The 23,241-nt window shown below is 68.6% G+C and overlaps 3 protein-coding genes across 6 annotated transcripts; all 3 read right to left on the bottom strand.

Moving 5' to 3' along the window:
- Positions 1 to 769: 769 nt before the first annotated feature.
- On the bottom strand, positions 770 to 7,430 carry YJU2 (YJU2 splicing factor homolog). Its single transcript, XM_083811433.1, has 8 exons — positions 7,296 to 7,430; positions 6,248 to 6,348; positions 5,811 to 5,955; positions 5,356 to 5,490; positions 4,820 to 5,001; positions 4,193 to 4,313; positions 2,495 to 2,660; positions 770 to 1,357 (listed from the first exon to the last, which is right to left on the bottom strand). Exons 1-8 carry the CDS (start codon positions 7,317 to 7,319, stop codon positions 1,263 to 1,265), a joined length of 969 nt encoding a protein of 322 aa, XP_083667559.1. The 5' UTR covers positions 7,320 to 7,430; the 3' UTR covers positions 770 to 1,262.
- An 831-nt stretch (positions 7,431 to 8,261) lies between these two features.
- Positions 8,262 to 13,775, bottom strand: EBI3 (Epstein-Barr virus induced 3). 3 transcript variants are annotated; one of them, XM_083811436.1, is made up of 10 exons: positions 13,682 to 13,775; positions 13,040 to 13,142; positions 12,394 to 12,618; positions 12,163 to 12,280; positions 11,875 to 12,047; positions 11,404 to 11,567; positions 10,176 to 11,279; positions 9,449 to 9,692; positions 9,141 to 9,285; positions 8,262 to 8,811 (listed from the first exon to the last, which is right to left on the bottom strand). In XM_083811436.1, exons 2-7 carry the CDS (start codon positions 13,116 to 13,118, stop codon positions 11,127 to 11,129), a joined length of 912 nt encoding a protein of 303 aa, XP_083667562.1. In that variant the 5' UTR covers positions 13,119 to 13,142; positions 13,682 to 13,775; the 3' UTR covers positions 8,262 to 8,811; positions 9,141 to 9,285; positions 9,449 to 9,692; positions 10,176 to 11,126. The 3 variants fall into 3 exon arrangements, with proteins under 3 accessions (XP_083667562.1, XP_083667560.1, XP_083667561.1); XM_083811434.1 differs by lacking the exon at positions 13,682 to 13,775 and adding an exon at positions 13,310 to 13,644; XM_083811435.1 differs by lacking the exon at positions 13,682 to 13,775 and adding an exon at positions 13,287 to 13,644.
- A 255-nt stretch (positions 13,776 to 14,030) lies between these two features.
- Positions 14,031 to 23,109, bottom strand: ANKRD24 (ankyrin repeat domain 24). 2 transcript variants are annotated; one of them, XM_083811431.1, is made up of 19 exons: positions 22,561 to 23,109; positions 20,073 to 20,203; positions 19,886 to 19,974; positions 19,515 to 19,579; positions 19,202 to 19,259; positions 19,049 to 19,119; positions 18,704 to 18,810; positions 18,427 to 18,614; positions 17,942 to 17,967; positions 17,685 to 17,777; positions 17,108 to 17,212; positions 16,973 to 17,017; positions 16,781 to 16,879; positions 16,626 to 16,698; positions 16,400 to 16,521; positions 15,098 to 16,321; positions 14,593 to 14,730; positions 14,451 to 14,516; positions 14,031 to 14,325 (listed from the first exon to the last, which is right to left on the bottom strand). In XM_083811431.1, exons 1-19 carry the CDS (start codon positions 22,594 to 22,596, stop codon positions 14,248 to 14,250), a joined length of 2,814 nt encoding a protein of 937 aa, XP_083667557.1. In that variant the 5' UTR covers positions 22,597 to 23,109; the 3' UTR covers positions 14,031 to 14,247. The 2 variants fall into 2 exon arrangements, with proteins under 2 accessions (XP_083667557.1, XP_083667556.1); XM_083811430.1 differs by lacking the exon at positions 22,561 to 23,109 and adding an exon at positions 21,239 to 22,510.
- Between the last annotated feature and the right edge of the window lie 132 nt (positions 23,110 to 23,241).

Consider the following 23,241-nt stretch of genomic DNA (forward strand, 5'->3'; position numbering starts at 1 on the left):
TCCAGCTTCATCAGCAGGGGCAGGAGGCCGCGCCTCCCCCCGTGCCCCTGGGGATTTGGAGGGGGGGGGGGGGCTAAGGCCTGTATGGGGTGGGGGTAAAGGGTCAGGGCCCCCCCCAGGCTGCCCCCCCCCCACCTCGGCCCTTCCCAGAACAAAGGTTTCCCTTCCTGGAAGCGCGGCGGGGCGTTGGGGGGGCACACACAGGAGCTGGGACGGGGGGGGTGCCGGGGGGGGGCTTCGGTGGTCCCCCAGAGCCCCCGCTGCCAGACCCCATCGAACAGAGCCCGGGGCTGGAGCCCCAAATCCGGCATTAATATTTGAGCAGGCTAATTACCGCGCGTGTGCGCGGAATGCTAATCAGCCCCGGCACCGCGGCTCGGGGGGGGGGGGGGGGGGGGGCTGCCTCTTCTCCCCGGCTCCCAGAACCACCCCACAAAGCCCCAGATCCCAAAACCACCCCACAAAGCCCCCCCCCCCCAGCCCAGCAGCCCACACCAGAGACCATTTGCGGGGCTCTAAGAGGCGGTTAATTAGCGAAGAGCAGCTCATCAATTAGAGGTGGGGGCCTTGACAAGGAGGAAATTAACACCGGGGTTAGGACAAGAGGAAGAACAGCCCCAGCCCAGCTCCTGGGGGGGGGGGCAGACACGGCTCAGGGTCCCCCCTTTTCGCACGGCAGCCCCCGGGACAGACGCGGGGACCCGAACACGCGCGCGCCTTGTGGATAAAGCTGCCCCCCCCCCGGTGAAGACGAAGGAACGAGCGGCTCTGACACATCCCATTTATTACCCGGCCGTGAGCAGAGCCCGCGAGAGAGGCACCTCCTCCACGGCAAGACAGCGGGGGGACCACAGCCACCCCCCCACGGAAGGATCCGAGCCCCCCCGTTGTGGGAGGGGGGGGCAGGAGAAACTCAGTGCTTGAGACGGGGGAGGTTGGGGGGGGGCCACAAAGGAGGGTGCTGAGCCCCCGCCTCCCCCTGCAGGGCCGTGGGGCAGGAGGGAGGCCCCGGGGCCCCTCCGTGGCAGTGGCGGGGCGCGGAGCTGGGCACCGGAGCAGCCGGAGGGGGGGGGCTGAGGACAGGGGGTGCCAGCAGGACGGAGAAACTCCCCCGGCCCTGGCGCCCTGGGGAAGCGAAGACGCCGGGACCCCAGGCAGGCTGGAAACCCCCCGGGGCCCCGCGGTCGCGGTGCCAGCTCTGCGCGGGGTGCTGGGGGGGCAGCAGCCCGCACTGCCCCGCTCCCCGGCCTGGCTCCGCTTCGTCAGTCACCGGCGCTGTCCTCGCTGTCCGAATACGCCCCCAACAAGCCAAGGGAGGACGACGTGGACGTGGTGCCCGTCGCTGGGGGAAACGAGCCTGGAAGGCGAAGGGAGAGGAGAGCAGGAGGCATCGGGTACAGCCCGCCGGCTCGGCACAGCCCGGCCGCGCAGAAACACGAGGCTGCCTCGCCGCCCCAGCCGCAGGCAGGAGCAGGAGCCAGAGCCCGAGCAGTGCCTTGGCCCCCGGCCTGAATATCGAACGAGGCCAAGGTTAAATCGGGCGGACGAGGAGCCCCCCCTGCTCCGTCAGCCGGGCTCCTGCCTCTGCCCCGCGGGAGCTGGAGGAAGCAGCGAGGTTGGCTCGGGGTCCGCGGAGCCCCCCCTCTGCCAGCTCCCAAGTGGTGCCGGGAGATGGGGGTGCTGGGCTGCCCGAGCGCCCGCCGTGCCCCCGGGGGGGCTTCAGGCACTGGGAGGGAGGAGAGGAGCCGGCCCCTGGCTCTGACCGCACGAGCTGCCAGCGCGAGGCAGCGTCACGGGCACAGAGCCCGCGGCAGCTCGGAGCCGGGTCCTCGGAGGGCGGCAGCCCCTCCACCCGGCCAGCAGCCACGGACTGGAGAAAGCGAATGAAAAAGGGGCAAATACGGGCCCCAAAAACCCCCTGAGGGCGCAGGGGCTTGCTCAGCCCGAAGCGTAGGAACAAGCAGCCCAGAACCGATCACCTCGCCCGCTCCTCCCCAAATCTACTTGGCGCCTGGGGCGGCGAACCACGAGCCCGACTGTTCTCAGCGCTTCTTTAACAGCTCCGAATTCCCAAACTTCGGGAGGCTTTGTAATCAGGCCCCAAACCGAAGCGACCTTCTCGCTACCGTGTCCCTATCTCGCTGTTGTGATGGTTTCCAGCGCCCTATCTGAGCACCGCGGCGCCGTTTGGAAGCTGCTGACCCTGCCCGTCTGCCTCCAAGGTCCCGGCTCGCTGCCAGGAAGGAATCTCTCCTCCCCGAGCGCATCGGGTACCAGAAACATCCCCTGGAAGCAGGGGCAACCCCCCCTGTCCTTACCCCATCGCAGTCCCATCTGTCTCCCAACAAAGACTCGACCTGGGAGCGTTCAGGCTCCAAAGACAGCAGAGTTGTTTTAGATAGCAGAGCTAAAACAATCACTCGGTGCTGCCACAACCCCCCCCCGGTCGTTCAGCTCCGAGGAGCCAGCCCCCGACCCCCCCACGTGCAGTTACCAGCGCTGGCCGTGGTGCTGCGGTTCTCTGTCCTGTTTGCCAGGCTGGCACTGGGCTTCTGCTTCCTCACCGTGACCAGCCCGGCCAGCTGGGACTTGCTGTTCAGTTTGCCCACGCTGCGCTCCCAGCTCTCGGTCTTCAGCTTCTTACTCTGGGGCTGGGGGTCCTGCAGAGCAAAGCTGGGGCGTTAGGGCTCTGGTCGGGGAGTGGAGGGAAAAGGAGGAGTAACACTAAAACCAGCAGCACAAAGAGCAAGAGACGTGAGGAGAGCTGCTTGGAGCAGCCGAGGGGGGCATTGGAGTGGTGTGTGCAGTTCTGGGCTCCCCGGCACAAAAAAGCCAGGGAGCTCCTGGGAAGAGGCCAGCGGAGGGCCACAGAGATGATACGGGGCCTGGAGCATCTCCCTGGGGAGGAGAGGCCGAGAGACCTGGGTCTGGTCAGCCTTGGGAAGAGAAGGCCGAGAGGGGATCTGATCGATGTCTGTAAATACCTGAGCTGTGGGAGGCAGAGGGACACGGCCGACCTCTTTTCAGTGCTCTGTGGGGACAGGACAAGGGGCAGCGGCCACAAAATGGAGCCCAGGCAGTTCCGCACCAACACGCGAAAGAACTTCTTCCCGGTGAGGGTGCCGGAGCGCTGGGACAGGCTGCCCAGGGAGGCTGTGGGGTCTCCTTCTCTGGAGATATTCGAGGCCCGTCCGGACGCCTCCCTGGGCAGCCTGCTCTAGGGAACTGCTTTGGCAGGGGGTTGGACCCGGTGCGCTCTGCAGGGCCCTGCCGACCCCTACAATGCTGTGATCCTCCCCGCAGAGCGGCTGGCACAAGCAGGACAAACAAGAACAGCCGACCCGGACCTGGACAGCTGCAGTACAGCCCTCAGACACGAGCACCCTGCTGCCCGTGGCTGTTAAACCAGCCTCGCGCATCCCCAGGCTGGCTGAGGGGCCAGATGCGTGCCGCGGGGCTGCGCGACCTCCGCCAGCCGGGCGCTGCGTGCCTGCAGGTGGTCCGGGCGCTGAATCCGACTCCCCCGGGCCCGCGGATTAGCGCTGGGCCAGGGCACACGGCTCGGATTAACCCCAGCAGGCTCAGAGGCGCGGCAGCTTCGATTCGCCCAAACGGGCAGAGGTCCCCGCGGGCACGGATCGACAGCAGGGAGCAGCGGCGCAGGGGGGCCTGTCTGCGGGGATAATCCCTCCCCTGCAAGCCGAGCACTGGAAAAGCCCTTTTGTCCCGCACGTCTCCGACACGGAGAGCAGAGAGGCAAAGGGGAGGCTGTCCCCGGCCGTTGTTTCGCTCCCGCTAACCTTCGGGGTCCTGGAATCGTAGCTGAGGTGGGCTCGAGGCACGGGGGAGCCTGTCCTTTTAGGGCTGAAAGGGAAGGGGAGCCACGTCCTGAGCGAGGACGGGGGCGGCCCCCCCCCCCAGCTGAGGGCATCCCCTTTGTCAGCAGGCAGGCCGAAATCCCCTCTGATCCCTGCCTCCGTTCAGCCCAGCGCACAGGGACACACGCTTTCTGAGCTGCTCGCGCGTGACGGACATCGGGGCTTGTGCTGGGTCTGCCCCTGAGTAAAACCGCCACAGGGCTCCGCCGTCTGCGCAGAGCAGGGCCAGGAAGAGAACTGCAGAGCCCCGGGCCAGCAGCTCTGGGCAGGGGGAGGAGGCACGGCGGGTGGAAGAGGCTCTGCCTCCTGCTCACCTCCTGCAGGATGTCCGTAGGTTTCGTTTTTGCCACGGGCTTTGCGGATGGCTTCGCAGCTTCTTCGTCAGAGTCCGAGTCGACCAGCAGGCGCCGGTTCTGCACCTCCTCCAGCATGGCCCTGCGCCGAGAGCGGGCACTCAGGGGGCCGCCGCTGGCTCTGCTCCGCCACCAGCAGCTGCGGCAGCGCCCGAGCTGCGAGGGGAGCTGGAACCCAGCAGCGACCCCGCCGCCCTGCCGCAGCACGAGCTGCCTCCCGTAGGTGTTTTATTTCTTTATTTATTTTGAAGAAGTCTCGTTAAAGCGGTGCCCGAGGGTTGAGAGCTCCGCAAGAGGCAGCCTGAGCACAGGGGCTCTCCCCCCACGCGAGGACCGTCCTCAGAGGGGGGCGAGGTCCTGGCAGCAGCCCAGCCCCCCCATCAGATCCGCCACCGGTGCCAAAGCCCCACCACCCCCAGCACACGCGGCTCCCTCCCCTCCCCAAGCACCTTCCCAAGCCAAATCAGCTCCCGTCTCCTCGCAGCCCGCTCTGGAATACGTCCCCCCCCCACGGCTCCCACAAACCCCTCGTTCCAGGGCCATCGGGGTGTAACTGCACACACGGGGCAACGCCTCCAGCCCACTCACTTCATCTCCTGCTCATCCTCCTCTTGCTCCCTGCGTTTCTGCTCCTCCTCGTACTCCTTGTACTGCCGCAGCATGGCCTCGAAGTCAACGTTGGCCTGGCGCTGGTTGAGCTCCTTCAGCTCCTGCAGGTTCTCCAGGACCTCCATCTCCAGCTTGGAGTCCTTGGTTCGGTTCTCCAGGACCTGGGGGGCCGGGAGGAAGCCGGGCTTAGACGAGGTACGGGGAAGGGCAAGCACGGCCTCCCCACCCGGTACGAGGACCAAGAAGCTCATCTTCATTTCTGAGCCTTAGGCACAGCAGGAAAAAATGGGGCAGGTCACAGCCTGCCACGAGTTCCAGCACGGGAGAAAACCTCCCGAGAGCAGAGGTGGCTCCAGCCTGGCCACGCCAGCCCCAAGGGCTGCTCTAGGGGGCAGCAGCATCTCAGGAGCCCGCAGAACCAAGGCAGCGGCTGCTAAAAGCCACCTGGGCTGCAGGGCAGAGCCAGACACGGCAGGAGAGGCGCGCTCTCCGCAGGGAAGGGCACAGGGCAGCACCTTCATGGGATTGTTCAGCTCTTCCTCTTCCCTCTCCTTCTGCAACCTCTTCTCCTCTTCCTCCAAGAGCTTCTCCGCCTGGAAGTTCCGCGTGGCGCCGTGCTCCATGGTGTAGTCGGTGTTCTCGGGGTCTGTCTAAGGAAGAAGCAAGGCAGCAGAATCATTACACCGGGACAATTCCATGGCCACTTCCAGAGCCGCAGGCAAAAAACTCCCGACTTCGTGCCCCCCAGGGGCAGCCAGCCGGCCTCAGCCCCTCGTCCTGCTCCCGAGGCCGTGCCCCTGCGCCCTGCTACGGGCGGCTGAGGCGCTGCACAGCCACCGACTGACACGAGGAGGGGAGAGACCAGCAGCATGCGCGCTGATTCGGCCTCTGCCGGATTTGGCAGCCCTTTCCCCAGGCCCCGAGCCCCCCGACCGCGTGGCCTCCCCAGACCGCCCGCAGGACACTTCACCTTGAAAGTGATCTCCGCCAGGCACCGCGTGCACTTGATGTAGAAGCGGAATATGGGGAGCCCCAGGTACACCTCGTTCTGAACGGTCTCCTTACGGGCGTTAAACTTCTTCCCCTTGTAGATGTATTCACCGCACGTCTTGCAACTAAAAAAAAAAAAAGAGCAAGAGAAGCCCGTAAAGTGTCGTTAGAAGAGAAGAAAAAGACCAAGGAAAGCCCAAGCGCCTGTCAGGCCATGCCAGCCCGGATCCTGAGCAAGTTTTCTGCTCTGGAAATTCAGTCCAAGCCCCGGATCCCCCCCAGCATCTCTTCCCTCTCCCTCCCTCACCCTTTTTATTCTGGTCCACCGGCAGCAGCTCCCCTGCAGCGAGTTAAAGGCTTCCCGTGCCGCCTCCCCCCTTCGCCCCCCGGTTCCTCCTGGGGCCCAGCCGCTCTCACCGCATGTTGAAGGGAGCCATGAGGCGCACCACATACTGCCGGTCCTTCGGGAGCTTGAGCTTTGGGATCTTAGCGGGGTCAAAGTCGGGCGGGTAGTATTTCTGCGGGGACAGAGCGGAGGTGGGCACAGGCCGGGCGCGGGCACCCCGTGGGGTACAGAGGGGGGTGGGCGGGCTGCAGCTGGTCAGGCACGGCTGGGCCATCTGTCTGTCTGTCTGTCCATCTGTCTGATTCCGAGCCCTCGCCCTCCGCACCCCCAATCCTTGGGGGATTTGGGGGCCTCCTGCCCTAAGCGGCCCCCCCAGGCGCAGCCAGGACTCCCACCTCACCCTGCCTGGGACTCCCCCTACACACACACCGGGGGCCAGCTGGTGACCCCACGAGGAAGCCCCCAAGCCCCCACCTCGGTCCCTAAACTCCCCCCTCAGCCCCCAAGCCCCCCCCAAGACCCTCCCTCAGCCCCTAACCCCCCACCTCTGCCCTTAATCCCCTGCCCTCAGCTCTTAAGCCCCCCGTCAGCCCCCAGGCCCCCTCCTCAGCCCCTAAGCCCTCCTCTAAGCCCCCCCCCAGCCCCTCAGCCCCCCCCAAGGCCCCCAAGCCCCTCGTCCAGCCCCTCAGCCCCCCTAAGGCCACTCCCCAACCCCTAAGCCCCCTCATAGTCCCCCCATAGCCCCTAAACCCCCCTGAGGCCTCCCCCTCAGCCTCCCCATGGCTCCTAAACCCCCCTAAGGCCCCCCCCTCAGTCCCTAAATCCCCCCTAAGGCCCCCCCGAGCCCTTAACCCCCCCCTCGGCCCCTAAGCCCCCCCTAAGACCCCCCCCCCAACCCCTAAGACCCCCCCCCAACCCCTATGGCCCCCCCTCGGCCCCTAAACCCCTCTGAGGTCCCCAAGCCCCCCCTAAGGCCCCTCCTCAGTCCCTAAGCCCCCCCCCAGCACGGGGCGCCCCCCACCATTGGGAGCCCCATTTCCCCCCCCTCCAGCCCGAGGAGCCCCCTAGCGACCGGGGACACCCCGGAGAACCCGGGGACCCCCCCCGCCCCCTCCTCACGTTCAAGACTTTCCGTTCCGACATGGCTGCGCTGAGTCCCCGGCTCCCCCCGCCCACCGGCAGCCGCCGCCGGGCCGACCACCGCTTCCTGGAAACAGCGCCCGCCCCCTCCCGCCGCTCATTGGCGCAGAGGGCTCCGCCTCAGAGCTCCGCGCCTGCCATTGGCTGGTTCCACTGCCCGTCAGCGAGCCGAAGCCTCGCGTGCAACCGCCTAAAGGGTCCGCCCGGCGCGGCGTCCCGGACACAAAGGTTCCGGGGGAGAAATGGTCCCTCGGTGGGGTGGGCGTTGGGGAAGGGCGAGGGGGGTTGGAACCTTCGGTCCTGCCCGGGTCAGGCCTCACCTGGAGCTGTGGGCCCAGTGCTGGACAGAAAGGACAGGGAGCGCCTGGGAAGAGGCCAGCGGAGGGCCACAAAGATGATACGGGGCCTGGAGCATCTCCCCTGGGAGGAGAGGCCGAGAGACCTGGGTCTGGTCAGCCTTGGGAAGAGAAGGCCGAGAGGGGATCTGATCGATGTCTGTAAATACCTGAGCTGTGGGAGACAGAGGGACACGGCCGACCTCTTTTCAGTGCTCTGTGGGGACAGGACAAGGGGCAGCAGCCACAAAATGGAGCCCAGGCAGTTCCGCACCAACACGCGAAAGAACTTCTTCCCGGTGAGGGTGACGGAGCGCTGGGACAGGCTGCCCAGGGAGGTTGTGGGGTCTCCTTCTCTGGAGATATTCGAGGCCTGTCCGGACGCCTCCCTGGGCAGCCTGCTCTAGGGAACTGCCCGCCTGGCAGCGTGGGTTCTGCCTGCAGCCCTCTCACGCAGCGGGGCCGTCCCCATCGTCCCCATCACTGCTCCTCCAGGACTCCCTCATGCCCCAGCTGCAGCCCTTTGGGCGCACGGGGCTGCCGGACAGCGCCCGGCGTGGACCCTGCTCCCCTGGACCCTACAGGAAGGGACTGCAACCACCGCCAGGAGTGCAAGGTATCAAGCAATCTCTTTATTAACTCACGCGTTTAACTCCCTCCCAGGAGGGAGGCTGCTGCAGGGCTCGGCCCCTTCCCCTGGGGCACCTCGGAGGTCAGGCCTGGAGCAGCTTTCGTTTGTGCATCCCGTGGGCAGCGGTCAGCTCCCAGGCCGCAGGAAGCAAAAAATAAGGAAAAGGGAGCGGGACACAAGCAGAGATGGGAAAGGGCAGAGCCGGCGGGACAGGGGTATAGCGGGAAACCATGGGGAAGGCAGCAGGACAGGGAGAGAAAGAGAGGGAGGAGGAGAGAGACAGCAAAAGGAAGAGCAGGGACGGGGAAGGGGAAAGAGAAAGGGGCAGAGGAGGACAGGGACCAGGACAGGGAAACAGAGACAGACGGGCAGGGAGCAGGACACCAGCAGGCCAGGCTTCGGCACCTTCACGGGATTGTTCAGCTCTTCCTCTTCCCTCTCCTTCTGCACCCTTTTCTCCTCTTCCCCCAAGAGCTTCTCAGCTCGGGAGCCGCGGGGTGTCCCTGCTCCGTGGCTGCGTTCTCAGGACCTAAGGGAACAGCAAGGCAGCAAAGTCACTGTAGCGGGGCAACTGCTCCCGTTATCCCGCGCCCTGTTCACTCGTGGCCACTTCCAGAGCCGCAGGCAAAAAACTCCCGACTTCGTCCCCCCCAAGGGCAGCCAGCCGGCCTCAGCCCCTCGTCCTGCTCCCGAGGCCGTGCCCCTGCGCCCTGCTACGGGCGGCTGAGGGGAGACCCCAGCAGCACGTGCGCTGATTCGGCCTCTGCCGGATTTGGCAGCCCTTTCCCCACGAGGCGCGGGTAGGCCCCGTGCCCCCCGACCGCGTGGCCTCCCCAGAACGCCCGCAGGACACTTCACCTTGAAAGTGATCTGCGCCAGGCCCCGCATGCATTTGACGTAGAAGAGGAATATGGGAAGTCCCGAGTACACCTCATTCTGAACGGTCTCCTTACGGGCCTCAAGCTTCTTCCCCTTAGAGATGCGCTCGCTGCACGTCCCGCGACTAAAAAAAGAGAAAGAGAAGTCCACGACGCATCATTAGCAGAGAACAAAAAGACCGAGAAAAGTCCAAGCGATTTTCAGGCTGTGTCAACCCCGATTCTGAGCAATGGTTATTTTCTCCGTTGGAAATTTAGTGCCTACCCTGCAAACAACCCCAGACTCACCCAGGGCCTCTCTTCCCCTCGTCCCCTTCCTCCCGGGCTGCGTCACCGCCCAGCAGCCGCCAGCAGCAGATCCCCTGCAGCGAGCGGAGGATAAGCGACCCCTGTGCACGCTCCTCTCTCGTCGCCGGCTGTTTCCTCCTCGCCGCACGCAGCACCACGTCCTGCTGGTCCTGCGGGGCTTCGAGCTGGGGGACGTTTAGGACGAAGCCCCCCGGGTGCCATCGTACGGGGACAGAGCAGCGCCCTGCGCACAACCACAGGAACGTGAACGCCCACCCGTCTGTCCCTCTGCTCGCCCTGCTGACCCCAAACACCCCGGCCCGGCACTCCCCGCACCCACCAGCCCCTGACCGAGCCCCCCAGGAACCCCCCGGCCCCCCAGACACCCCCGAGACCTCCCTGACCCCGCTGGGACCTTCCCCGGGCCCCCCAAACCCCCCTGAAACCTCCCCAAGACCCCCGGGACCCTCCTCAGGAACGCGCTGGGACCCCCAGAACACCCCAAGACCACCGAGGCCGCCCCAACCCCCCCCCAGGACCCCCAAACCCCCCCGAGGCCCCCCCCAAGACCTCCCCAACCTCCCTGGGACCCTCCCCTGGAACTCCCCGAGGCCCCCCAACCCCCCCGGGATTCCCTAGAACCCCCCCGGGACCCTCCCCAGGGCCCCCAGGAACCCCAAACCCCCCCGGGACCCCCCTGAGGCCCGCCCAAACCCCCCGGACCCACCTCAGGGCCCCCCAACCCCCCCGGTCTCCGCCGCCGCCCCCTCCGCGCCCGGTGCGCCGCCGCACTCGGCCCCCCATCGCCTCCCGCGACTTCCGGTTTTACAGCCCCGCCCCCCTCCTCGCCGCTCATTGGTTGCCGCGGCGAGATCTCGATTGTTATAGGCTGTCCCCGCCGCCTATCAGCGGGCCCCGCCCACGCCACCTCCTGGGCCCTGTGCAGCCGCTAAGAGTCCCCCCCCTGCACCCGCGGCCGTGAAAGAGGGTTCCGGGGCTGGAACGGGCCGGGCCCGGGGGCTTGCACCGGAGGGGGGGCGCTGGGGCCGGGGGGGGCGGCCTGGGGGCAGCCTGGGGCCCGGTTCAGGCCATGGAGAGCGGCCGCGGGGGCCCTCCGAGCTCTGGGGGGGGGCATACGGGCCCTGGAGGGGGGCATACGGGCCCTGGAGGGCTGTACAGACCAGTCTGGGCTATAGGGACCGGGCTCTGGGGGCCTGGGGACCAGTACAGGCCCTCCACAGGGACCAGTTCAGGCTCTACGGGGGGGCTGGGGACCAGTCTGGGCCCTCCACTGGGACCAGTCCGGGCTCTGGGGACCCATCCAGACCCTCCATAGGGACCAGTCCGGGCTCTGGGGACCCATCCAGACCCTCCATAGGGACCATTCCCTGCCATAGGAGCTCCTTGGAGCCCCCCCGGCCCCAGCAGATGCCCCCCTTTCTCCATGTGGTGCCAGCCCAGCCCAGCGCTCCACAGCGTTTGTCCCCTGTGGTTGGCACAAGGACCAGCAAAGAATGTCACGGGGCCGAGGCCAGAGCCTCAAGATGGTTTATTGCCTCTTCACGGCCAGCCAGGGGGCTCTGGTGGCTTCTGGGGGGCACGGGGAGAGAGCGAACGGGGTGTGTGGGGTCCCTGAGGAGGAGCAGGGGGGGACCCGACGCCGGCCCCGCTCTGCCTCTCACGGCTCCGTCCAGGGTGTCCCCGAGGCCGGCAGGCTCCAGGCGCTGAACTCCCCGTAGTCCGTGAAGTCCTTGGCAGCCACCTGGACACGGTGCAGGGTGCCGGGCCGCACCCCCGTCAGGGTGTAGGACGTCTGCTCGTAGGGCCCGATCTGGAAGCAGAGCAGAGTTAGGGGCAGCCACGTCCCGGCCCCGGGGAGGGCAGCACGGGACGCAGCCTTGCTCAGGGATCCGTCCCTGGGCTTTGCCGCGGTTTATCGCGGTTTGTGGAGGTACCGTTTTGGTGACAGAGCCCTCCTCCCGCGCGTAGCGGATGCGGTACTTGAGCGGGAAGTACTCCGGGAAGGGCCAAGACCCCGGCGGGCTCCACTCCAGCAGCAATTTCTTGGTCTCCCCGGGGATGGGCGAGACCCGCAGGTCCTCGGGAGGGTCCGGCTTTACTGAGGGTGCGGGGAGACAACAAATGGGTGAGATGCAGGCTGGGGGGGGACAGGGGACCAGCATGGGGCCACTGGGGTCAGGGACATGCATTCACCAGCCCAGAGAGGTAGCCTGAGCCCCAGCAACTTGTTGCACGGATGTTTTTGCATCAAATTCAAAGGAAAAGCCCCGAGACCCACAACCAAAGCAATCCCCGGGGCTGGATTGGCCCCAGCGGTGCTACTTGGGCAGCGGGGTTAAGCACGGGGGGCTGCAGGGGGCTGCGGGGGGGGCTGAGGTTTTGGGGTCGGCGCCGGCAGCACTCACTGATGTTCTCCACCAGGAAAGGCAGGAGGCTCGAGGCGGTGCCCAGCGCGTTGGTGGCCGTCACGTTCAGCACGTAGGGGGTGAGGGAGAACATCTGCAGGTCCCCGAAGGAGCAGCTCCGCGGCCCCGTGCGGACGCACTCGTTGCTCCCCGCGGCCCCCCACACGCCGTGCCTGGGGGGGGGGATGAAGGGGGCAGCTGGGCGAGGGGCTCTTGCCCTGCCTCGTAGCCCCCCCTCGGGGCTCCGGCACGGGTTTGGGGGGGTCTCAGCCGGGGCTTGGGGCTCACCTGTAGGTGGCCACGAAGTCGGTGTCCAGCAGCGGCTCGGGGGCAAGGAGCCAGGAGCAGTTGACAGCCTGCGGGTAGCTGATGGCCCAGCACTCCACAGTGGGCAGCGCGGGGGGATCTGGGGGGGGGGGGGGGCGGGGAGCCGGTGGTCACCCCGCTGCCGGTCTCCCCACCCTTGGGGTGGGGGTCCCCAGCCGGCAGCGGGGGTCCCAGGGGGTTGGGGTCACTCACGGCCCAGCCGCAGGCAGATTCTGGCCCAGGTCTCACCGGTGCCGGGGTGGTGGCAGCTGTAGTGGCCCTCGTGGGCCAGGCTGGCGTTGGGGAGGGCCAGCCCCGGGGCAGGATACGTCCCTAGGGCTGTCCCCCCCCGGCGCCACTCGGCGGGCCTCCCCGCGGCAGCCGGGCACCGCAGCAGCACCTCCGTGCCCAGGGCGCCGTACTGCAGGGCACAGGGGCCTGGGGGACATGGCAGTGGGCAGGGGCTGCGTCCCTTGTCACACCTCCCCCCCCCCCAAAAAAAATCCCCTGCCACCCCCCGTGGGCCCCAGCTGGGGCAGGGGATGGTCGGGGGGCTGTGGCATGAAGGGTCTGGAGCCCCCCAGCTCCATCCCAGCACCCCTCCTCAGTCGCTGTCCTCAGTCCCCCCTTGTCACCCCAATCCCCCCCGTGTCCCCATACCCCTGTCCCTGGCTGCCCCATAAATCTGCCCGTGGTCCCTTCTATGCCTCCACCCCGCTCGGTTCCCCTACATCTCCCCCCCACCGCTCCCAGTCTGCCCAGTCCCGCTGTCCCCGCTCCCCGCAGATCCCCCCATACTTCCAACCCCTGTCCCCCACGCCCCCAAGCCGCCGTCCCCGTCGTCCCCATCCCCTCGTACCTCCGTCCCCGGTGTCCCCTGCCGCGTAGGGAGCAGCGCAGGCGGGTGCCACAAAAGCCACCACCCAAAGCCACTTCATGTCGGGGCGCCGCAGCGAAGGGACCTGTGGGGGCAGCAGGACGGTGACCCCACGGCAGGCGGCAGCGGGGACAAACGGGGCCTGGGGTGTCCCTGGCACCCTCCCCGGGGACAGCATCCCACAGCTGGGGGTCCGAACCCGCCCGCAGGCCGCGCTATATGGCCGTGCCTCAGTTTCCCCTCCAGCCTCACCGCACGCCGGGGGGACGGGGGAAGCTTTCTCGCCGCAGTGGCCGGATCCTGCTGCCAGGAAGGAGGAGGGAGCGGAGGCGGGAGCGAAAGCGCCCTGTGTGACCGGGGTTTCCCACGGGGGCCCGCAGCCACCCCTGCGGTCCCGTGCCCGGAATCGGGGTTTCGGGCTGGGGAAGCGGACGGCGGTGCTTGGACGGCCGCCGCTTCCCGGGACGCCTGGGCAGGGGCTGTCCCCCAGAGAAACCCCAAAACCCTGCCGGGGGGGGACCAGCACCGGGCTCCCCACCTCGACCACTCACACCCACGCCACAGCACGTTGCCACCCGTGCCCCCAGCCCCACGGGGACCCCCCCAGCCCCCTGTCACGCTCACGGCCACAGGGCCAGAGGCTCCGTCAGCGCCCGGCGCGGGAAGCCGCAGCCCCGGCTGGCCTCAGCCCGCTTCCTCGCGCAGGAAACGCTGCTCCCGGGGGGGGACCCGCAGGCCAAGAGAGCCCCGCAGGCATCCCTGCCTGCCCCAGGACCTGGAGCAGTGGTTTTTTTTTTTTTGCCCTTGGCCACGAGGATTTCGACCCTTCCCACCCCACTCCTTCCTTTGCGCTGACCCGTTCCCGTTCTGGGGTGCCCACGGCATCGAATCTCCGGTGTCCCCAACTCCGCCGATGTCCCCTACATCCCGCAGCACCTGCGTCTCTGTGCCCATCCTCACCCCCCCCGAGACGAGCCATGATGTTAATGTGAATATAAATACTTTATTGCTACTGTGCTGGGGTGTGGGGGGGCTAGCACGGGGCCCCCCGGGGCCGGGTGAGTGTCGGGGTGCGTGTGCCAGCATCGGGGTGCTGCCCGGAGAAGCAAAAGGGCTGCGGGGGGTGTGAGCAGGGGCCCGGCCCCCCCGGCTGGGTCGCTGGCTGTCCCACGGGGTTTGTCGGCGGGGGCTCATCTGCCCTGCTCCTGCAGCCGCTGCATCTTCAGGATCTGGCACAGGAGCCTCTGCACGTCCTCGTCCATGTGGCCCTGGGACAGAGAGAAGGGACCTCGGGGTCCTGCCACCCGCGTGCGCGTCCCCGACCCCCCGCAGCCCCGTCCCCGACCCCCCGCAGCCCCGTCCCCGACCCCCCGCAGCCCCGTTCCCTGCCCACCTGCACGGCGTAGAGCAGGTGGCTCCGGTACAGCGCGACCACCTTGCTGTGCCGCTTCTCTGCCTCCTGCGGGAGAGGAGCGGGCGTGAGCAGGGGGCCGGGGCCGCGAGGGGCCCGCCGGACACGCGCGCCCCGCGCCCACCACCAGCTTCTCCTCCAGGGCGCGGATCCTGGACTGCATCGCCGCGGCGTCGGGGGGCGGCTGCGGCGCTCTTCGGGGCTCGGGGAGGGCGTTGAGGGCCTCCTTCAGCCTGAAGACCTCCTTGGAGAGCTCGGTGATCTGGGCAGCACGTGGGGGTTACGGGGAGGCAGGGGGCTCCCGGCCCCGTCTCCCCCGGGGTCCTCCTGTGGCCGTGCCTGCCGCCACCCCCGGGTGTCCCCCGCTGGGGCAGGGGCAGAGCCGGGGCTTTCCCACCTCGCCTCCCGCTTCTGCCCCTGGTTTCAGTCTCAGCTTTGGGAGGGGAAAAGGGGAAGAGCCAGGAGGGCAGCGAGCGTGCACCCAGCGCTGCAGTCTGCGTGTTTGCACGTCCGTGTGTCTGTGCACATCAGCGGGGGGCACGTGGGCGAGCCGCTGAGCTCAGAGCACTGCTCCCGTCCCCAGGAGACCCCCGCAACCCCCACCCCACCTCCTCCTCCCCATCCCCTACCTTCCTGTCCCTGTCCCTGACCAGCCGGGCCGAGTCCTCGGCGTGGCTGTGGAGGTCCTGCAGGCGCCGCGCCTCCTCCCGCGCCTCCGCCAGCTGCTGCTGCGCGGCCGCCAGGCGCTCCTCGGCCGCCTGCCGCTCGCTCTTCATGAACAGCGCCTGCCGCTGCACCCGGAAAACCTCCTCGCACGTCTTCTCGTGCCGCCGCGTCAGCTCGGCCAGCCGCTGGGCCAGCGCGGCCGCCTCGGCCTGCAGCTCGGCCCGCGCCGCCTCGTGCTCCCCGCGCGGCACCGCCGCCGCCAGCGCGGCCTCCAGCCTGGCCGCCTCGCGCCCCTTGGCCTCCGCCGCCGCCTCCAGCCGGGCCGCCCGCTCCCGCAGGGCTCGCGCCTGCTCCTCCAGCGCCGCCGTGGCCCGAGCGTGCTCCTCCGGCGGCACCCGGCCCTCGGCCTCCGCCTGCGCCCGCCGCAGCCTCGCCAGGACCTCCTCGTGCTCCCGGCGCCCCACGGGCCGGGCGGCCAGCTGCTCCCGCAGGGCCGTCAGCTCGGCCTCCCGGCGGCCCAGCGCCTCCCGCAGCTGCCCCAGCTGGGCCGTCACCTCCCCGTGCTGCCGCACCAGCTCCGCCACCCGCTGCTCCAGCACGCCCGGCTCCGGCTCGGGGCCGCCGGCCGCCCTCCAGTCCCGTGTCTTGGCCTCCAGCTCGCGCCGCAGGGCCTCCGCCGCCGCCTCCGCCCGGCTGCAGCGCTCCAGCAGGGCCGCCTTCTCCTGCGATGCCTCCTCCAGGGAGGCCCCCAGCGAGGCCGTGGCCTCCTCGGCTTTGGCATCGGCCTCCAGGCGGGCCTGCAGCTCCCGCAGCCGCTGCTCGCGCTCCTCCAGCGCTGCCTGCGCCTGCTGCAGGGCCGCCCGGGCCTCCGCCAGCTTGGCGCCATCCTGCTGGGCGGCAGCGGAGGGAGGCTGCTGGTGAGGCACCAGCGCCGCCTTGCACTTGCACTGGGGCTGGGGCAGCTCCTCGTTGAGCCCCTGCACCGTGCTCCCCTTGCTGCCAGGCTCCGAGGCTGGGGTTGGCCTCTCGTGCTCTGCCTCCTCCGTCCCGGCCAGGCCCTGCGGTGCCGCCGTGCCCTGCGCCCGCAGCCGCTCCAGCTCCCGTTTGAGGGAGTAGTAGAGGCTGGCGGGCACCAAGTCCCCCGGGGTGGACGGCTCGCTCTCATCCCGCTCGAAGTTCTCCAGGACCTGCCAAGGGGATGGTGAGGCCGCCAGGAGCCCGAGGGAGGCAGGGAGGCGGGGATGGGCAGGCGGCTGGGGACTTGCCTGTATTTTCTCCCTCAGCTCCTTGTTCTGCACGGTGAGGGACTGCACCTGGCCCTGCAGCGTGGCCAGCAGCTCCTCGGCCGAGGGGCTCAGGGTCTTCTTGGAGAGCAGCAGCTCTGCCCCTGCGCGGCACGCGGTGCTGGTGCCGTGCCCACCGCGTCCCCGCTCCTCCCCGCACGGGGCCACCCCCCCGGGGGGGGGTCTCAGGAGGCCACCGGGGTCCTACCTGGGAACTCGAGCAGCTCTCCCTCCTCATCCTGCAGCGTCTCGATGTCGTAGCTCGTGTTCTCCTTCTCATTCTGGGGGTGCGGAGCGGGGAGTGTCGGCTGCTGCCCACCCTGCCCCGGCCCCCCGGCGCTGCCGGCCGCTGCCCGTGCCCACCTCCAGCGAGGACAAGCGGCTCTGCAAAGCCTCCACCTCCTTGCCCAGCCGCTCCTTCTCGTTGTCCCGCGCCGCCAGCCGCTCCTCCAGCTCCTGGATCTGCAGGGCAGGACTCCCTTCGCTCCCACCAGAGTCCTAACGGCACCAGGACCCCTCGGATGAGGCCGCCCACGACCTCCGCGCTGGCCTCACCTGCTTCTCCATGGAGCGAAGGGAGCCCTTGTCCAGCTCTGCCTGCTAGCGGGACACGGAGAGACGACGGGGAGGGCTAAATGCTGCTCCCACCCCCCCCGCCCCTCCGCCCCCCAGCGATGCGGTTGCACCTACCTCCTGTCGCTGCTTCTCCTGCTGCTCCAAGCCCCGGATCTTCTGCAGGAACTGCGCCCGCTCCTGCCGCAGCCTCACGATCTCCTCGTAGGCATCCCGGTCCTCCTGCGGGCGAGCGGCAGCCAAGGCTCAGGGCACGACAGTGCCGGCCCCTTCCCCGTCACCGTCTCCCCCCCATGTCCCCGACGTGGCCCCGCTCCTGCCCATCCTCACCCCCCGGGCCTGAGACCACCTGGACGCGGTGGCAGCTCTCCGGGTGCCACCATGAGCAGACCACGCTCCGGGTCTCCTTGACCCCGGTGCTCTCCTGACCCGGTGCAGGGTGCTCCTTGTCCCCAGGGAGATAAGGAAAGGCTCCGGCAGGGCACAGGAACTCCCTCAAGGCCAGCACGGCCCCCTGGGCACGCTGCTCAGGGGTGTTTTGGGCCCCCAGGGAGCTGGTGGCCCCCGCACAGCCCCCAGGGAGGGCAAAACCAGAGGGGTTCCCCTCAATGGGCCACAGTTGAGGTGCCCTGCGCCCGCCGTGCTGGCTGCGGATGTGGAGCTAAGCCCTGCCGAGAGGGACCCGGTCTCTTACCGGGCTGGGGGTGCCCAGGGGAGGCAGGGGGGCCTTCCTCTTCCTCGGGGTGCTGCTCTTCTCTCTGCCCGCCGACTGGCTTGGCGAAGATGTCTGCAGAGACACCGTGGCGGAGGGGATGTCACTTCGAAGGTGGCCTCCCTCCTTTCTGACCCGTTGCCGTGCTGGAGAGCCCCGGGCCCCCTGGGGACCCCCGCCAGGAGCTGAGGGCCGGGGCCAGGCCAGCCAGGAGGGGGGGCAGCCCGGCGGGCCCTTACCCGCGACGTCTGCTTGGTGGTCTCCTCTTCCGCGGGGCAGAGCGGGAGGAAAGGGAAATCAGGGAGTTTTGGGGAGCGCGTAGCCACGGATACACACGAGAACAGTGTGCATGCACGGGGCACACGCAGACAGACGGGGCACACGCGTGTACAGGTACGGGGATGGGCACGGGTGTGCAGTGGCGGGGATGCACACGTGTGCAGACGGGGGACTCGTGCCCACAGGTATGCACATGCGGACACCAGGAGAAGCGCGCTTGCTGTACACACGCCCATGCTTGCACACGTGTGAACAAGCGTGCACAAACATGTGCAGACACCGCGACAGGCAACGGAGGCTCAGCACCACCTCCCAGCCTTCCGCTGGCGGCGCCATGGTCGAAACCACCCCCGGGGCATGGCAAAAAGGGGGAAAATGGGTGAAAACACCTCCGTGGGCCCATCCTCTGCGGACGTGGAGCACCAGGGCGGTACGGCAGCCTTACCGCTGGCCCAGGACCGGCGCTGAGCAGCCTCTTGCAGGAAGTGCTGGATGAGAGCATTGCCCGTGGCCAGCCCGTAGTGCGCGGCGTCGTGGCCCGTGGAGTCCACCGCAGCCACCCGCGCGCCGGCGTTGACCAGCACCTCCACCGTCTCCACGCTGCCGTTCTCGCAGGCCAGCATCAGGGCTGTCCTGAGCAGCGGGAGGAGAGGTGAGGGGCCCAGCCCCTCTTTCTCCCCTCCATTTCCACCCCCAGTCCCCCCAGCCCAGCACAGACTCACTTGCCCTGCAGGTCGCGGCTGTTGGCGGCCGCCCCGCGGTGCAGCAGGTAGCGGCACAGCTCCGAGTGGCTCATCTTGGCGGCGAGCAGCAGCGGCGTGGAGCCCTCCTGGGCAGGGCAAGGTTGGGTGAGGGGGGCTGCGGGGACAACGCCTGGATCCCCTCCAGCGTGGGGCATCCCCCTGCTGTTATCTCCTTGGTTTCTACCTCCCGCTTTTGCCGTGTGCGTGCACGGCACGCGGTTTTCCCCTGGGGACCCCGGGTGCTGCAACCCCAGGGGGCCAACCCCGGCCTGGAGTTTCGCTGCTCTGAAAAGCATCCCGGGGTGAGGAACAAGGCGATCTCACCTTGTCCTTGACGTTCAAAGGAGCCTTGAAGTCGCAGAGGATCTCTGAGCACGAGATGCAGCCGCTGACCGCTGGGGAGAAGGAAGGACGGAGGCTGAGCGCCGCCTCGCGCGGGGCCGCGAGCGGCACGGGGCTGGCACCGTCCCCGCTCACCTGCGTGGTGCAGCGCCGTCCGGCCGCTGCTGTCAGCCACGTCCACGGGGCAGGAGGCCTGAGGGAGAGAGCCTGCGTTACAGCGGGATCCGGGACAGGCAAAGGGGCTGCCCACAGGGATGCAGCTCCTTGGCGTGGTCGGAGGGCTGAGCAGGGTTGCCCCGAACCACAGGCAGAGCTGGGAACCACCACGCTGCCCAGCACCGCCACCGAGGGTGAGAGGGCAGAGAGGGCACCTCGCTGGGGCTGCCCTGGGGGCTGAGCGTGGCACGACCTCCTCCCTGCCTCCCTGCCTCCGTCGCGGCCCCGGTACCTGCAGCAGCTTGCTGACGCACTGCGGGTGGCCGTGCTTGGACGCCAGGTGCAGGGCGGTGTAACCTGGGGACGGGGGGGACGGGGGCGACGGGTCAGGAGACAGACACGGGGCGGGGGCAGAGGGGGGCGGCGGGGGGACAGACGGACAGGCACGCAGGAAGACCCACGGGGCTGGGGCTGAAGAGGAACGAGACGCCCCCGACAGCACCCGCAGTCACCGCTCGAGTCCCCGGAGAAAGCTGGGACAATTTGCACTCCGCGTGGCCGTCACCTCTGTCCCCCCGGCACCACGCAGAAGGGGGAGAAGGAGCAGAGGGCCCTGAGGGGGCCCTGGCGTTAGCCAGGGGTGCGTGGCGGCCGTGCCCTCACCCGAGCTGTCCTTGGTCATGGCATCCACGCCGTGAGCCAGCATGGCTTCGAGGCAGTCCACGTTCCCCCGCATGGCAGCCAGGTGGAACCTGCGGCAGGACCCGGGGCTGTCAGACCCCAATCGACCCAAATCCACGACCCCCGGCCCCAGCCCCCTGGTGCCCTGGGGACGCCGGCCGGCGCTTACGCAGATTTGCCCTCCGAGTCCAGCTTGGTGGGGACCAGGCCCTTGCGGACGAGGAGAGACGTCACCCTCCCGGCATCGTTGTAGTCCACGGCTTGCAGGAGCTTTTCATCGTTCTTGGTCCAGTCCTGACTCTGTAACGAAGCCGAGGCGAGGCTGTGATGCCCAGGGGCGGGCAGGACGGTGGGCTGGGGGGGTGTGTGCCTCCCCTCGCCCCCTCCCCTGCTGTCTCCCACCCCTCCCCATCCCTTGGGGTGCCTCTCTCTGGACTTCGCCGGGCGCTGCGGTGCCTGGTGTGCTGCGTGGAGGGTTTAGCTGGGAGAGCCGCCTGGGAGGGGGACCCCCTTCGGCCTCCCCAGTTTGCCGTTCACAGAATGGGGAATTAACAGAGCTGCCCCAGTTTGGCTCTGGATGGGCCAGGATTTGGGAACGACACGATGCTTCCTGATCGCCCCTGCCCCGGGGGCCATTTCTCCTGCCATCCCGCTAACCGCAGCCAGCACCCATGGGTGCCCGAGCCCCATCCCTGCCCGGGTCTCCCCGCTGGGCTCGCAGCCTCCTCCCAGCCCCGCTGTGCTCCCAGACGAAGAAGGGGGCAAGTCGGGGTGAGTGGGGCTGCCGGTGAGCGCAGGTCCCCTGGGATGGCCCCAGCTGCCGCTGCTGCCCCTGCTCCTCAGCAGAACCGGGGCAAGGTGGGGGTTTGTTGCCCCACAGGTCCTCTGTGTCTCCCCCCTGACCCAGAGAAGAGCCCACAGCGGGGCAGGACCAGCGTGGGAAGCCCCGGGCTCGCCCCGCAGCCTGTGACGACAGCCCAGGGCTCGGCTGCAGCAGGGGAGGCAGGAAATGGATGTCACCCCCGGGAGCCGCTCGCATCCTGCCCCTGGCCAGCACCAGGCAGGGACCCCGTGCCACTGCAAGCCCCCTCACCCTGTGCGGCCAGGGGACCCCGCCGTGGGGTGCGGAATAAAGCCGTCTCCCGGGGTTACTGGGCAAACTGGGAGCGTGGCGCCCTCCCCTTTGTCGTGCAAGGACAAAGCGGCTCGGAGAGGGCACAGCGGGGCCGTGGGGACGGGGCTGGGGACGGATGGGGTCCAGCTGGGGTGGGGGGGACGTGTCTTACCCCAAAGCACGGGACCGAAGGGGAGCGGGGACGGAGGGCAGGGACGTACCGCAAAGGAGGCAGCGGCACAGAGGCAGATCTGCTTCATGGTGCCGAGCAGGAGGCGGCGGGCGGCCATGCATCCCTCGCCCCCCGCCTGGGCGACGGCTGGACGGGGCTTCAGGATGGGGACCCCGGAGCCCAGCTCGGTCCAGCACCGCCGCCCGGGCGGGGGCCGGGTCCTGCCGCAGTGGGAGCCAGGGAACGCCTCCCCTCCGTCCCTCCTTCCCTCCTTCCTCCCTTCCCTCCTTCCCTCCCTCCTTCCCTCCCTCCGCAGCGCTCAGAGCTCGCAGCATCCCCGCATCCCTGCCAGGGAGCAGGTCCCAAGGTCCCACACCAGGGACCAGCACCCAGACTGGTCCCGGTTAGACGGGGAAGGTTGGGGGGGTTTGGGAGAGGGCAGTTCTCCCACCCTGTGCCCAAAGTGAGCCAAGGGTGCACCCCAAACCCAAGGGGTGAGCGTCCTCCCACTGCCCTAATCCTGCTCCCCAAGGACGTAGGACCCTCTCCCTGCCCTGGGGGGCACAGATTGACCTCCCAGCTCTGGGGCCAAGAGGGGTGGGCAGAACCCCCCCGTCTGCATCTCAGCGGACCCCCCCGCAAGGAGGGAACCCCAAAATACAAAGGGTTCCCAGGCACCTGTCCCAGAAAAGCCCTTTGGACGGCAGGACCGAAGGAGCCCCTCACCCCCCAACAGCAGCGCCCAGGGCAGCGTGGGGAAACTGAGGCACGGAGCACCCAGAGCACAGCACCGCCACCCCGGCACGGAGGACGGTGCCAGCCTGGTGCTGAATAATTCAGGGGCATCGGCTCGCTGCCTCCAAGGTGGGAACCCAATCCGTCCGTGGCAGCCACCCCCACATCCCTGGGGACAGGAACGGGGACAGGACCCGGGACCCGCTTCCCTCTCCCTGGTGCTGTCCCCATCCCCTCCTCTGCTCCGTGGGTGCTGGGGGCACCCGTGGGTGCAGCGGGACACCGGCTTCACCAGCCACGGTGGCGCTGCTGACCTCCGTGGGGCTGCTGTCCCCGTGTCTCAGGGCAGGTCTCCGTGTTCCCCGACCCCCTGGAGACTTGGAATACCCCGGGGCAGGTCCCTGTTTCCTTCCCCTCGGACATCCCGGGGCAAGTCCTCATTTCCCCATGAAATTTGGGACATCCCGGGGCAGGTCCCTGTCTGTGTGCCCCATGAAATTTGGGACATCCCAGGGCAGACCCCTCTGTGCCCGTGTCCCCATGAAATTTGGGACATCCCGGGGCAGGTCCCCACGTCCCTGTGGATGTCCCGGGGCGGGTCCCCACGTCCCCTCGCCCCTCGGGGACAGCACTTACGTCTGCCTTCTTGAACTTGGCCTTCAGGCTCTTCATGGCAGCTCCACCCTCAGCCCCGTGGCAGCGTCCGGGGGCTTCGGCTGCCCCTCGGGGACAAGCCTTGGGGACGTGCCCGTCACGGAGGGCAGTGGCAGCTTTTGGGGGCCTTTTCCCAGCAAGTTCTGGCCCTGAAGCCCCAGCTCCCGGTGACTCCTGCCCGTCCCCTGCCTCCCCGCAGGCCCACAGCGCGGCACGGGGGGGCCACGGGGCGGCATTGGGTTACGGCTGCGGTTACAGCCGGCGGCTGGGGGGGGCCTGGCAGTGCCCAGCCCCAGGCGGGTTGGGGGGCACGGCCATCCCCAAATCCCCGTGCATGGGCACGGGGTGGCTGCAGAAGGGATTGTGGCAGGGATGGGCCGGCCCTGGGGTGCGGGGCTGAGGGGCTGGGACCACCGGGGCCTTGGCCCCCCGGGGTCTCTCTGGGGGGGTCTGTGGGTGCAGGCAGAGGGGGGCATGGCTGGGCCCAGCAGGGCTGGCACCCCCTGACCTTGTGTGGCACCCCCTTGTGTGACACCCACCTTGTGTGACACCCCCTTCATGGCACCCGCTGCCCTTGTCTGGCACCCCCTTGCCTGGCAGCCCTTGTGTGACACCCTGATGTGTGACACCCTGATGTGTGACACCCCCTTTGCATGGCACTGC

The sequence above is a fragment of the Anser anser genome (assembly GCF_964211835.1).
Source record: "Anser anser genome assembly, chromosome: 25".
NCBI lineage: Eukaryota > Metazoa > Chordata > Aves > Anseriformes > Anatidae > Anser > Anser anser.

What these genes read in the sequence shown, in the direction of transcription:
- YJU2 (XM_083811433.1), bottom strand. Translation starts at nt 7,319, where the DNA reads ATGTCGGAACGGAAAGTCTTGAAC. An exon ending in CGGAACGGAAAGTCTTGAAC is followed by an intron (nt 6,349 to 7,295) that starts GTGAGGAGGGGG and finishes CTGTCCCCGCAG; the next exon opens with AAATACTACCCGCCCGACTT. An exon ending in TGGCGGAGATCACTTTCAAG is followed by an intron (nt 5,491 to 5,810) that starts GTGAAGTGTCCT and finishes CTTCTTCCTTAG; the next exon opens with ACAGACCCCGAGAACACCGA.
- EBI3 (XM_083811436.1), bottom strand. Translation starts at nt 13,118, where the DNA reads ATGAAGTGGCTTTGGGTGGTGGCTTTTGTGGCACCCGCCTGCGCTGCT. An exon ending in AATCTGCCTGCGGCTGGGCC is followed by an intron (nt 12,281 to 12,393) that starts GTGAGTGACCCC and finishes CCCCCCCCCCAG; the next exon opens with ATCCCCCCGCGCTGCCCACT. An exon ending in AGGGCTCTGTCACCAAAACG is followed by an intron (nt 11,280 to 11,403) that starts GTACCTCCACAA and finishes CTCTGCTTCCAG; the next exon opens with ATCGGGCCCTACGAGCAGAC.
- ANKRD24 (XM_083811430.1), bottom strand. Translation starts at nt 21,307, where the DNA reads ATGGCCGCCCGCCGCCTCCTGCTCGGCACCATGAAGCAGATCTGCCTC. An exon ending in GCGCCGGTCCTGGGCCAGCG is followed by an intron (nt 17,968 to 18,426) that starts GTAAGGCTGCCG and finishes GCCCCGCGGAAG; the next exon opens with AGGAGACCACCAAGCAGACG. An exon ending in AGAGCTGCTCGAGTTCCCAG is followed by an intron (nt 16,522 to 16,625) that starts GTAGGACCCCGG and finishes CGTGCCGCGCAG; the next exon opens with GGGCAGAGCTGCTGCTCTCC.